This window comes from Gymnogyps californianus, chromosome 3 (genome assembly GCF_018139145.2).
Source record: "Gymnogyps californianus isolate 813 chromosome 3, ASM1813914v2, whole genome shotgun sequence".
Taxonomy (NCBI): domain Eukaryota; kingdom Metazoa; phylum Chordata; class Aves; order Accipitriformes; family Cathartidae; genus Gymnogyps; species Gymnogyps californianus.
Genome location: NC_059473.1, coordinates 125,886,474 through 125,898,968, shown reverse-complemented (window position 1 = coordinate 125,898,968; position 12,495 = coordinate 125,886,474). Strand labels below are relative to the sequence as shown.

Sequence of the window (12,495 nt, the reverse complement as noted above, 5' to 3'; positions counted from 1 at the left end):
GAATCAGGTCTGGAGTCCGTCACCTCTACTTTGTTCTTCCAAATTCAACCCAATATATGAGAAAAGAGGATGAAATAGCATCCAACTCCTCCCCCCACAACCCCAAGATTCAGACACATCTCCAGACAAATATAAGATGAAGAATCTGGTCTTATGATCCCCAGTCCCCCAATTTATACACAGGTCTAAAAATGTTACAATACAGATTTCAGACAGCTTGTATTCTCCCCCCCCCAACCCCTTCCCTCTCTCTACCCCTATGCAAGACCCTAGATATTAAAAGAACTCTACATTTCCACTCCGGTCTTCATTTAAAGATTTCTCAGTTTGCTTTGGCCCCCTGCATTATATCAGCCTCTACAATCACGTCCAGAAGTGCTTAGCTTTGCCCAGTTTGTCCCACTGGTAGTATTCATCCACACACAGAGACTTAGATTATGCAGGATCAAGCTCTTCGGCCACCTGCCCACTGAATTAATTTTACATGGTTACACCACAGATAGTGATTTATTGGAAGTCTCAAAACAAGCTCAGAATCCAAGTCCACTTCTATGAAGCCTCCTCAAGACAAACTGCTCAGTCTCAAAACTGAGAGATAATCTTACGTTTAACAACGGTGTAACTACAGGTTAAACAAATCAAATGTTATACTCTGGTATTTTGAAACCTGCTTTGGTTTTCACCTCCAGACAAAGAATTGCAGCACATTATGTGAAACGGAGAAATTCTTCCCGGAAAATAAAGTAGTGGCTGAATCCAAGATCTATGGGAAACTTAAATAGTTGAAAAGGGAGATCTAGAGAGGAGACCAGTAATATGGGTAATGTATTTTCTGATCACTTTCCCTTTAGAACATTGTAGTATCAGAACCAAAATATGTCAGAAGCATAGTGCACCCTTGACAAAGCCATTCCAGGCTGATTTTCTTATTAGTAATCACCTGTATTAACATCATACTGCCGATGGAAAATGATTTTATTACGAACCACAGGGATTTAATAATATTCCTAGAGCAACCCAGCAGAAGTCACACGTGCAGTGGGCTAGCTCCAGCACTGCTCCACGGCGAGACTCGTGTTTAAGGGTAGGAAGGCAGAGAAACGCCTCCTCCTCCGCCTCCTCCTCCTCCTCCCGAATCCCACCCATGTTTCATCCGATCCAAAACCCCAAGCCCGGACAGCCCCTGCACCGCCGGCGGGAGGGGCACAGCGGCAGAAGGCCGCAGGAGAGCCGCCTGCCCGGGCCTGCGCCCCTTCCCACACGCCGGCGCCTAACCCCAACCCGCCCCGGCCTCCCCCGGCTTCGTCCCCTCAGCTGGCAGCTCCCCGCCGACCGTTTAACGGTCGCTCGCGTGCCGGGCTGCTGAGGGGAGCGGAGCGCTGGGCCCGCCCCGCTCCCCCCCCACCCCGGCTCCCTCAGGGCCGTCCTCCTCAGTGCCTCAGTTTCCCCTCACGCCCGGCGGGACTGAGGCTGCCGCAGCCCAGGGACGATCCCGGGAGCCCCCCGTCGCCACCGGCAGACCGAATCCCCCCAAATCCCCAGACACTCACCAGCTTCATGCTTCACCCGGCTCTATTTACTGGGACAATCCTGCCCCCACCTTCCTGCCCGGCCCCCACCCCCTCCTCCCGTCGCGCGCCCCAGGGCATCATGGGACTTGTAGTCCCGCCGCCCCCCTCCGCCCAGGATGAAGTAATGGCCGAGCCCTCCCCTCCTTCCTGAGGCATGCCGGGAGTTGTAGTCCGCCCCGCGCTTCGCCCCGCGCTCCATTGGCGTGCCGTGCCGCCGAGGCATGCTGGGAGTTGTAGTCCCCGCGCCGTGGCTCTCCCCGTCACCCTGGGGAGGGGGGAACTACAAGTCCCAGGGTCTCACAGCTGCAGCAGGTGGGAGCTTGGATGTTGATATCAACATGGCGCTTGTCAGACAGACAAAGACAGTCAGTCTGGTGTGATTGAGCCAAAAAAAAAAAAAAAAAAAAAAAAAGAAAGGGAGCGAGCGAGGAGGAGGGAGCGGCAGGAGGAGAGCGAGACGGGGAGGGGGGCCCTTGTCCTCGGGGGGGGCTGGGGAGGGCTGGGGAGGGGGGCTCGGCGGCCGAGGGATTTCCTCCCCCCCTATTGTTCTCGTCCCTCTGCGCCCCCGTTCATCTCCCCTCACGCTGGGGCGGGGGCGGGCGGGGGGACCCCCCCACTCCTGCCGTTACATGGTGAGGTGGAGACGCCGCCAGCACCCAGAGGTGAGTGTTGCTTGTGGGGAGGAGGGAAGTGTGGGGCCGGGAGGAGGAGGGGAAGGGGGGGGGGGGGGCGGGCGAGTGGGTGGGTGGGCTGGAGGAGAGGGAGGGAGGGGGAGCGGGAAGGGGGTCCCCCCTCAGCCGGCACCGCGGCTGCCTGCGGGGGAGTTGCGCCGCGCCGGAGAGCGGGTTTCCTCGCAGCGCGGGATGTGCGTGAGGGGGGGAAGCCGGGGCGGGGGGCGGCCGGGGGCGGGCAGGGGCAGCCCCTCAGCCCGGGCGGCCGCTCGCCGGCAGAGTTTGAGCCGCGGCTTTGGGTGGCTCCGGGTATTCTCGGCGCTCCCGGAGCGGGGGAGGAGGAAGGGACCCCGGGAGGCTGCTGCGGGGGTCTGCGGGAGGGCAGGGCAGCCTCTGGGTTTTAAAGAGCCTTCCATCGTTGTTCCTGCCGTTTATTTATTTATTCTTATTTTTTCCATCCCTCTCCCGGGTGTGTGGGGGACGGACTCGTGGTGGCGGAGTCCCCTCAGCCTGGGTGGGTGCTTCTTTTTTTTTTTTTTTTTTGGTGGTGGTGTTTCGGTTTTGTTCGCTGCTGAGTTTGGGGCTGGGCTGGTGCGAGCCCCAGCGCGGAGGGCGGCGGGGCCCCCCGCTCCCTGTCCCCCGGACACCGCCGGGGGCAGCCCCGGCCCGGCCCGACGGTAGCTTGGCCGGGGAAGGCAGAGGAAGGAGGGAGGCTCCGACCCTCCGGGGATGGAGCCCGGTGCGCCGTGAGGATCGCGCCCGGCTTCGAGCCTCCCCCCCCCGCTTCGCCGGGGCTCTGCCGGGGAGCTCTGCCCTGGCTGGGGCAGTGCTGAGGGGCCGCCGTGGGTGTGCGAGGGCTCCGGGGGCTCTTTTCTAGGGGAGCCCTGGTGCTTTGTGCTCATGGAGGTGGGAGAACGGGGGCCACGGGTGCCCCAAACCCCGCTGGATCCCGGGGCTGGGAGGCTGCGTGACGAGGAGGGCGAGATCTGTTGCAGCTCCCGGGGCTTTGAGAGAGGGTTTTCGGGGAGGGCAAAGGCGTGAATCCGAAGGGTGTCTTGTTGCCGGAGAGTTTAACAGGGGAACGGGTGGGGGAGGAGGAGGACCCGGAGGGAAGTCATTCCCAAAATCTGCGATGAGAGCTTGGGTGGGGTGCCATAGGCTTGTTTATTTTGTACTTGTTGGGAAGAGATGGGGGGGGGGGGGGTGTGTGTAAACGCTTTTGTATCTGTGCCTGGGATCTTTTTTCGGAAGAACAGTGTGTTTGACCCCGGGACCCGTTGGAGGAAGTGGCAGGGAATGCCGCTGAACTGTTTTGCTCTGCTTAGGGGTTAAAACAAAACAAGAGGCGAGTGTTTTTAGGTGCAGAATACACATGCGAGACAGACTGAGCCGAGTTCTTCAACCGCAGTTCTGTCTGATGGGTTTTTTTAGTTGTAAGAGTGTCTTTTGGTATGTTTGCAGAGCACTTCTTCGGAAAGCATTTTTTTCTTTGCGATAGGTCTGAAAAAGCCTTGGTCATGTGTGCTGTTTTTCCCAGTCCCTTCGTGTTGGGGACAAAAAATGCTTTTTTTGAGGGTGGGGAGAGAAGAAGGAAGAGGAAATGAAGATTGTAAGCATGTTTGCTGTTTGTGGAGTCGGGTGTATCTCGGTTTGTTCTCCTGCTCGAGTAACATTGGGAGTACAGATAAGTGGCTTTTAAGTACAAAATGTGGATGAACGAAAGCTGGAAAGATTTAAACTTTGTAGGGAGGAAAGCGTTAAACTGATGGCCAGGGCACGCATTTGAGAGCACTGTCGGAGGAGCAGATCTGATAGACGCTAGCTACGTGCCCCTGCTTCAAACTAATGGGGATGGAGAAAAAAGAAACTGGTGGGAAAAAAACTACAATTTGCATGAATGATACCATGTAAAATACATCGTATTGGAGAGAGGAATTGTGCTCTGCAGACGATTTGTGGGCTGGCAAAACCCTGAAGTGTCTGCTTGCGTCCCGTGATATGACTAGCTCATTTCTGCAGGGCTCATCAGGTACAGACTCTGCTTCCTTCCTGGGATGGTGCAGCTGGCATTTGATTTCCTCCATGGATGGGAGAGGAGGAGTCCTGTGCAGTTTTTTTCCCCGAGATGATTGCATTTTCTTTGGCCTTGCTGTACCCTGCCTCATTAGTAGGAACTGCATCTATATTTATTTACCATTATACCATGTCCCTTGGGATGTCGGGTGTAGTTTGGAGTAGGTATATATGGATTTATCACTCAACATTTTTTTTTCCTCCCATCATGCTAGGACCAAATCCGTCAACAGCAGAGAACAAACTTAATTTATTTCTGTGTTTTGCATCTCCCTTTTTGCCATTTCTCTTCCAAATTGCTAAGAAAACATCTCCGAGATGCGGATGAGGTAGGGAAGTAGGGGAGAAGTGAGAAAGGGATGGAATATGTTATCTGTGCAGGGATGCATTTGTTATCTGCATGTTCTGGGAGCACCGGGCTCTGTGAAAGAGCAGGGTTTGATACTGCATCTGAAAACTGGGGTTTGGGAACACTCTTTTCCCTTATGTGAAGATTCTTCTTTAGCCCCACGACAGCCGTAACTTTTTCTGTATAGTTGACAGAACTGTCTGACGAGCCTGGGCATGAGACTAGGAACAAGGAACTTGTGTTTTACTCGGCGATGTCTGTTCTTCCTCCTGTCGTTCCTTTAGCACCAGTGCAAGCACCAGAACAGGCATCAGCATTTTTACTCCTGTGTCATCCAACTGTTCAGAGCAGGTCTAGACGACATTGTGGTATGCAGACTGCCAGCTGTGTTACAGGAATGCTACCGCAGGTGAAACTGCAAGATTTTTAAAGAGCGGTCAGGAAATCTTGAAGAAAATCCTGTGTGGATGAGGCCTGCTTATCTCTGTAACTACTTTACTGAGCAGTCTTGAGCAATTCCTTTCTATTTGTTGACCTTTCTAGAAAACATGCATCTCCCTAGCATTGTGATTCTGATAATTCCACAGAATTAGTAACCAGTGTCAGCTGCAGAAAGCTTACTTCTAAGGCAGTTTCTGTGTGGGTCTTACTGGTCTCTTTTAAAAGGATATTAAAAGTTCATGGCTGTCCAGTGTTTTGAAAATTACATTGTTATGAAGTGTTTACTTTATAATGATAATCCATAAGTTCATGGGAGTGTTTGGTATGTTTTTTCATCGGCATCTGGAGCTGGGAAAACAGGGGGGTTCTGACATTCACTTTTAAAACTAATTTTATTTTTAATAAAATGAATTTTTAATAAGCATGAATTTCAAGAATTGTTCTATCATTAACTTTTGGGACTGCTCTTTTTTTGTTGTATGTCAGTGGGGCAGTGGTGAAATTTGGGTCTTTAGGATATGATGTTTGGGCAGGGAATTAGAAGAATTAATGAAACTGAAACATGAGAAAGGAAGAACACTGTACTGTCCCTTTCATAAGGGGATCTCAGAAGATGTTTGGTTGTATATGTTAGAAAATAAACCGATTTGCACGAAATGACAGCACATTTTAATCTAAAGCAAGCAACTTGTGATTTACAGTGATTTCTGTGCAGAGCTTTTAAGGACGCTACAGAATTACATGTTACAGTGTTAGGATCTGTGGCAAATATTTTTCATCTTCTGCAAAGTTTAGGATTTGAAATCAAACACTTGAAGGGATGCTGTCAGCTTAATCCTACTGCAAAAAAACCCATGCCGTCATTTCTCCTATCGATAACTTTTATGCAGCTTTGACACTTCTTCTCAAGTCACTGAAGTTTATTTCAGTTTATACTGATTTGAATGGAGCGGGCATTGGATTCTCCATACACGTCCTCGTGGGATTGGGCTTTAATTATACCTATGCTGATAATATTATCTTGTGGGTAATCAATGAAGTGAGACCAGTGTCATTATTATAGTGGGATTTTTAGGAGATAGTGAGGAGAATTTGAATTTTTTTGGGTCTAACTCATATCCCTAAAGCTGGTTTTATACATAAGGTTAGTAATAAACTGTATTTTAGCATTCTAATATTCCTGTATTGACTAAAGCTCCCTTCTGACATGTATAAAATTCGGATGGCTGGGTAGCAAAGTATACTAAGAGTTCATATTTGAACACTCAGTCGTGCAAACGGATTGGCTGTTAGCTATGAATGCAATTTCTAGTGTTAATGCTAAAGATAAGTGTTTTGACAAATGCTTTTAATTTGGGGAACAATACAAGCAAGAATAACAGGATATGAAAAGAAAGTGTTATTTTTCATTTTGCAGGTGGCAAACCAAGGTGTAGAGGGATTAACTTGCCCAGATTCCTGCATGGAGTCTGCGGCAGAACTAGTAATCAGTCTGTGATCTCAAGGGTTTGTCAGGGCTTTAATCAGAGTTTTTCTTCCTCCCCTCATTAATTGGCTAATTTCCACATTTTGAAAATGATGTCTGGAGGTTATTTTTCTTTCCTTCAGTTTCAAACTTTATAGCCTGAAGTTTTTTCATTTTCAGTCGAGCCTGGAAAACACAAGGTTGGAAAGCTTCGTCTGAACAGCACCTCCCTGACATATGATACTATCTTGAAACAGCCTCTGACAAGTGAACCCTCTCATTGAAATCATGTGAGGAATTTTATTACTCAACTCTGAAGATCTTCTGGGGGAAAGGAGGTTGCAAACTATTAACTATATGGTCTTCATTGCAAGTTGGCACGTAACATGTTCTTATGTATTGAGGCAGTCATGTGGTCCACAGTGAGAAGTTGAGAAGCAGCTCTGTAGTTGCTGGCCAACTGAAAATTTCATTTTGTAACTGTGAAACACATTTATTTTTGTGTTGTGCCTCCTAAAAAGAGATATATTTGCTTGAAATCTGGTCTTTAAACATGGTATTGTTTGATGTCCTTCCCCTCTCCTCCCACTCGGCTAGGCACTTATACAGGGGTAGCCTGTGACCATAAAAGCATGTGGAGAAGCTTTTATGATAGATAACCTTAAAAAGTATATGGTGTTTGGGATGCTTCTTTTCTTTGCTGTTGCAGTCGGGTTTACCAAAAGCTCGTTGTTCATGCAGGCTTCCTGCATAATACACTGCCGAGCAAAGTGCTCGTTTCGCAGTTATGAAACTGCTGCTATCACAATTACTGCATCGTAAAGCCTAACCTAATCAGAAGTGATCGATTTATGGCCATAACTTGTGTGGTGTGCTAGTGGAGTACGGCTCTGATGTTTCACATTTGAGTCATTATGGCCAAGCTGCTGTCCTCCTCCTTTACTATTCTGTGATAAAATAATACTTTGTACCTTCGTTTGTAAATCTTTAAGTGCTTTACAGAGGTATCAGTATTTTACAAATAGAGAAACTGAGGTATCAGTATTTTACAGATAGAGAAACTGAGCCATAAGGGCCAAGTGACTCACTTAAGGGCACATACTGAGTCAGTGGCAATTGAACACGGCTGTCTATTCCCCATCTATTGCACTTTTACATCCGTGATATATTAATATATATTAACCATAGAAGGAATTTATTGGCTGGTCTTCTAATGTGCTCAATAAGAATACCTAAGTCAATGAGATTTTTGTACAGCGATGGGAGGATTTCCCATGTTCCATTGACTTCTGTGGTTTGACGCTTGTCATCCTTATTTATTCAGTTCATTTTGTTGCTTTTAGATCCATTAGATTCCCCCCCCTCCCCCATCAGGCCAAAAGCACTACGGAATAAACTTTCGCACACGACTGTAAGAGATGCCCCTTTTTCTTGCATAGCTTTTCTTCTGCTTCGTTTAATAGGAGTTTTTCAGTGTTGGACTTCAGATCTATCTCAGGAATGCACATGCATGTTTTTTATTTGTTTTGATTCAGCACCGTGTTAATGTAGACACCAAAAGGTTGAACAATTACTGTTTTGGTGCGCTTTTTTAAGAATTAAAAAAATAATCTATAACTGGTTATTCTACCCATCTGTGTGCAGATTTTCCTTTCCCAGTTCTTAATCAAAGCTGCATGCAGAGTCTGAAGTTGAAGACTGCTCTTAAAACTGGGAAATGCTGTAGTGCAGTGCTTCTGACAAAGTGTATTCTGCTTTATCTTTCCTGTGCAGCCAACCAGAAGGTATGGAAGGTCAGTTAACTCTTTCTCCTACAGAATTCCTCTATGAATGTTTGCTTCATCATTTCATGTTGGTTTCAGTGCAATTACTAGCCTGAAACTTACTACCAAGCATAGCCCTTCATCAGGCTGTATGTATGCATACACCTAAATGACTTCTGTAATATGGCTTGACAAAGACCTAGCTTTGTGTGTATGTCCATGGTATGCTGGCAGGTACTGCTTCCAGTCGCTGTTTGCCCAGTGGGTGTTGTTTCCAGATCTAGTGAAGAGTTTTTTGCAGCCCAAGGAAATAAATTTTATTACCTGCTTCATGCATAGGGGTGGCATTCTTTTGTTCTCCATACATACAAGATGTCTATTTAGGCTGTATTAAATTTATGTGAACCCCATTCACTGCTGTGGTGGTAGATGAGGTCTTGCCATTGGGCTAAGGAAGTAATTTACAAGCCAGGCATAGAAAATGTATTAATTATGTTGAGCTCTACCCCCAGCTGAATCTCACTTGCCCTGAATTCCTGGCATTGGTTTTCTCCCCACTTTTGAACTTAATATTTAAGAAGCCTTATTTTCTTTTCACTTTCTTAAAAAAAAAAAAAAAATTATTGAATTTTAAGTTCAGCAGTAAAACAACTGCTACTACTGAAACAATACTGTAGGCTACTCTTTCAGTGAGCCTTGTGAACAGCCAGTTTTATTCTTCTGATAAGCCTATGCCCTATCAATTGGGAAGTGTAGCATATAGTCATTTCCTGCATTTTGAGCTGCCCATTTCTTACGAGCTCTGAAGCAAGCACTGAATCTGCTTTTTGTTCTTCCAGTGGTACTGTAATACTAATGGAAGCAGAAAGCATTTAGTTAGTTCATAAAATACAAGCGCTGTCTCTACTTGGATATTTATTCTGACCTTTATTTTGGACAGTTTCGCTGCCATGATCAGATTGTCTGATTACAATGTCAGCTTTCACTAGAAACCTCTTTGTGATTTAACTGGCAGGGTTTTGGAGTTTGAGCAACTGGGTATGCAGCAGCTCTGACATGTAAGTAGTGCTCAAATGTTGAAAAGGAAAGTTCTTCCTGGCAATGAGATTGCGCTGGGCTCTCGTTTCTAGCCTCTGCCGTAGGTCTTATTTTATGACCCAGAGCAAACTTCTTGACTTGCCTGTGTTCCAGTGTGTAATATGAAAATAATCCTTTCAGGGCTGTTGAGATGCTTTCACATTCGTAAAGTATTTGAAGATTCTTGGCTGGATGGTAGTGCATGCTGCTGCTCTCGGTAGTATAAACATAAATGTCATAAGTGTATTTACACAGAATAAGAACTAGTTATTTAAGCTAATACTGATTTTTTCATACCGCAGATGGGAGAGGTAAGTAGCTGATCACAGTTTTCTCAACTAAGTTGTATTATGCATGGTTTCCAGACATCGTAGTCAGTCATTCTCTGACTGTTTGCATTTCATGGGGGCTCCATCTGTTTGATGGAGCGGTGTTGTTTAGTGAGAAGTGCAGCAGTCTGAAAAAGAGGGAACTTACTGAACTTGAAACTTATTCCTCCCTCTTTAATTTCCTGGTCCACAGAAGTAGAATGATGTTAACATATTGGAGATTCATAAAATTTAAGACGAGAACAGACAATTAAATTGCCTTCTCTGATATGTTTTATATGCTTTGTATCACAAGCCTTTAAATTTTAATCATTTACTCTGAAACTGAGACCAGTTACTGATGTTTGGCTAAAAACAATTTGAAAGCTTTCTAGCCTTGAGTGCCCATCACTGGTAATTTCAGACTCATCACTTCTCTTGGTAGTTTGTGCCATCTCACTGTTAAAAATAAGTGGCTGATTTCTAATTTGAATTTGTCTAAGTTCTGCCGCTGGTTCTTGTTACGACTTTCCTGACAAGATTAGAGCCCTTTAGTATCCAGTACTTTCTTGCCATGGAGGTACTTACACTCTGTAATCAAGTTACTCGATTGATAAGGAAACAGAGTTGAGCTTTTAAGTCTCACTCTAAGGCATTTTCGCCAGCACTCAGATCATCCGGTGATTCTTCATGGTCTCCGTTTATTTTTAACATTGTGGAAACCAAAAATGGGGAATGTTCCAGCCTGTGTCTGATCCATACTGAATACCGAGGTGCGGCAGCCTTTTTTGCTACGCAGCCATTTGAAAGGTTCACAGTAGCCCTTTTGCATAGGGAAATCCTGTTCGAGAGTCTCGCTGCTCTGACAATGAGATTCTTTCTTGTAAAATCTGCCATTTAGTAGTTACGATCTGCATTTCTTAGATTATAAATTTGCCTTTGTATTCAGATGTGTTTTGCTTTCCTGAGCTAAGTTAAGGTAGGTATTCAGGCTTCTTTCGTTTGCTGTCCTTTCCTCGTAATAATGTACTGTTCCTGTAGTCCTGGTGTCAGTCACAGATTTTTATCTGCAGTGATAAAAATGTTGAACTGCATCAGACCTTAAATTTAGTGACAAAAAAATTAGCATGATGCAATCCCAGGAAGTAGATTAAGAACTGGCTAACTGACAGCTCTCAGAAAGTACCAGTCGATACGGAGCAGCCGATGTGGATTTCCACTAGAACCAAAGTACACTCTGTGCACATACTTTCTTCTGTTGGACTACATTTGTAATCTCAAAGAACAAAGTTAGTCCTTTATCAAGACATTTGCCATTAAAACATGCTGACTGGCACTACCGATGTCCCTGTTCTCCGATTTTTTTACTGGGAAAAAAATTTTTGTTTTTTCCTGTTGATTTGCCTGGATTGATACCCAGCTGACCGCCTTGCAGCTCTCCAGATTTGCTCCATCCCCTTTTTGAGCATTAGCATAACATGAACATCCACCTGGCCTGGGGTTTTGCCCTCATTTTCTAGAAAGTCCCTCATTAAAAAAGAAAAAAAAACCCTACCCTATAAGACTGCAAAAAGCCCTTTTCGCTGCATGTTTTTGAGGCTGATGTAAAATGTTTCCATGCTAATGGGTTTACTGAAAGTCATCTTTTATTACTGGTGAATTAGAAGGTGACTAAATGTGACGAAAGCATGTTGCGCCAGTCTAACAGAAAACTGTTCACAGTAATGTCCGTGGTTCTCCCTTCGACTAGAAAGTTACTGTTTTTTAAATTTTATTACTATTATTTTATTTGGTTTTTTATATCTTGAATCTTGCACTTTGGTTAGTAAGAGGAACATCCCAAGACCTTTTGTTCCTGAATGTCTGCAAGTATAAAATCGCAGTGCTTTTGGGACGGCCATGGTGCATCTGCTGGTAGATTGCATGGCATCGTGGAAGTGAAGACCTTTCCAGCCTTTACAAGCGGCTGCTTCTGAAGCCGCTTGTGAATTATCCTTCAGTTCATTTCATGGGCATTATTCTCATAGATATTGGTGTCACTCCTCTGTCACACTCAAGTAAATTCTGTTTTATTCATAGCAATGTGCCTCCTTGCTTTTTGTTAAAAATGCAGCTGCCTTCGCTTGCTGGCTGTTCCCTTGAATTTCCCTTTTCCTGTCCCAAACTAATTTAGCTTTTACTCCCTCCATGTTGCAGCTGTAATCAGCAGTGCACAGGAATGTCTCTTTCTGTAGGAGAGGCAGTATTTTTGCTGTTGCTTTTTAGGATACTGGATAATACAGGATCTTGAAATCAAACCTCATTTAAATACCACTGTCAGTAAGAAGTGAAGTGTGTTGTGGTTTTTGTTTGTTTTGGTTTTGTTTTTTTTTCCCCAAAGTAGGTGTTTGAAAGCACTTGCTCCTTGAGAAAGTCCCTGTTTTGAAACTTGCAAATTCCAGGCAGATAAAATGCAAAGAGGTCAGGCGAGTATCTGAAGTTTGGGATGTCTGCTTCCTTTCTGGCTATCGAGTGGGAAACCTGCCATAGCGATAGGTTTTGAGGAAAGATTTGGAAGAGGGAAGAAAGGGAAGAGGACTGAGGCACAGGATCTCAGAGGCTGGGAAAGATACTGCAAAAGAGGGTATGCCATTTCTACTGCTTGCAGTCTGAGGTGTGGCACTGTGGAAGTCTAAGGCAAGTAACAGAGACTCAAAAATGTATGTTGTTTTGTTGGACATAAATATTTCTTATAATACAAGCCTCTGAGCTCAGCCAGCGGCTTGCCTGCCTCCTAG

At 45.6% G+C, this 12,495-nt stretch overlaps 2 protein-coding genes across 10 annotated transcripts in view; one reads left to right on the top strand and one right to left on the bottom strand.

Moving 5' to 3' along the window:
- The window catches only part of INTS9 (integrator complex subunit 9), a 71,070-nt gene extending 69,511 nt beyond the window's left edge, over window positions 1-1,559 (bottom strand). For both annotated transcript variants that reach the window (XM_050893689.1, XM_050893690.1), the window contains exon 1: window positions 1,551-1,559. In XM_050893689.1, the coding sequence (XP_050749646.1) occupies window positions 1,551-1,559 (9 nt within the window). The remainder of the gene's footprint in view (window positions 1-1,550) is intronic.
- Window positions 1,560-2,185: 626 nt separating this feature from the next.
- Window positions 2,186-12,495, top strand: part of HMBOX1 (homeobox containing 1) — a 112,368-nt gene continuing 102,058 nt past the window's right edge. For 7 of the 8 annotated variants that reach the window (XM_050893704.1, XM_050893695.1, XM_050893703.1 and 4 more), the window contains exon 1: window positions 2,186-2,233. The gene's annotated coding sequence lies outside the window, so the exon portion shown is untranslated. Of the gene's footprint in view, window positions 2,234-2,728; window positions 2,757-12,495 lie in introns of those variants that run through there. The other variant, XM_050893693.1, reaches the window with a different exon arrangement.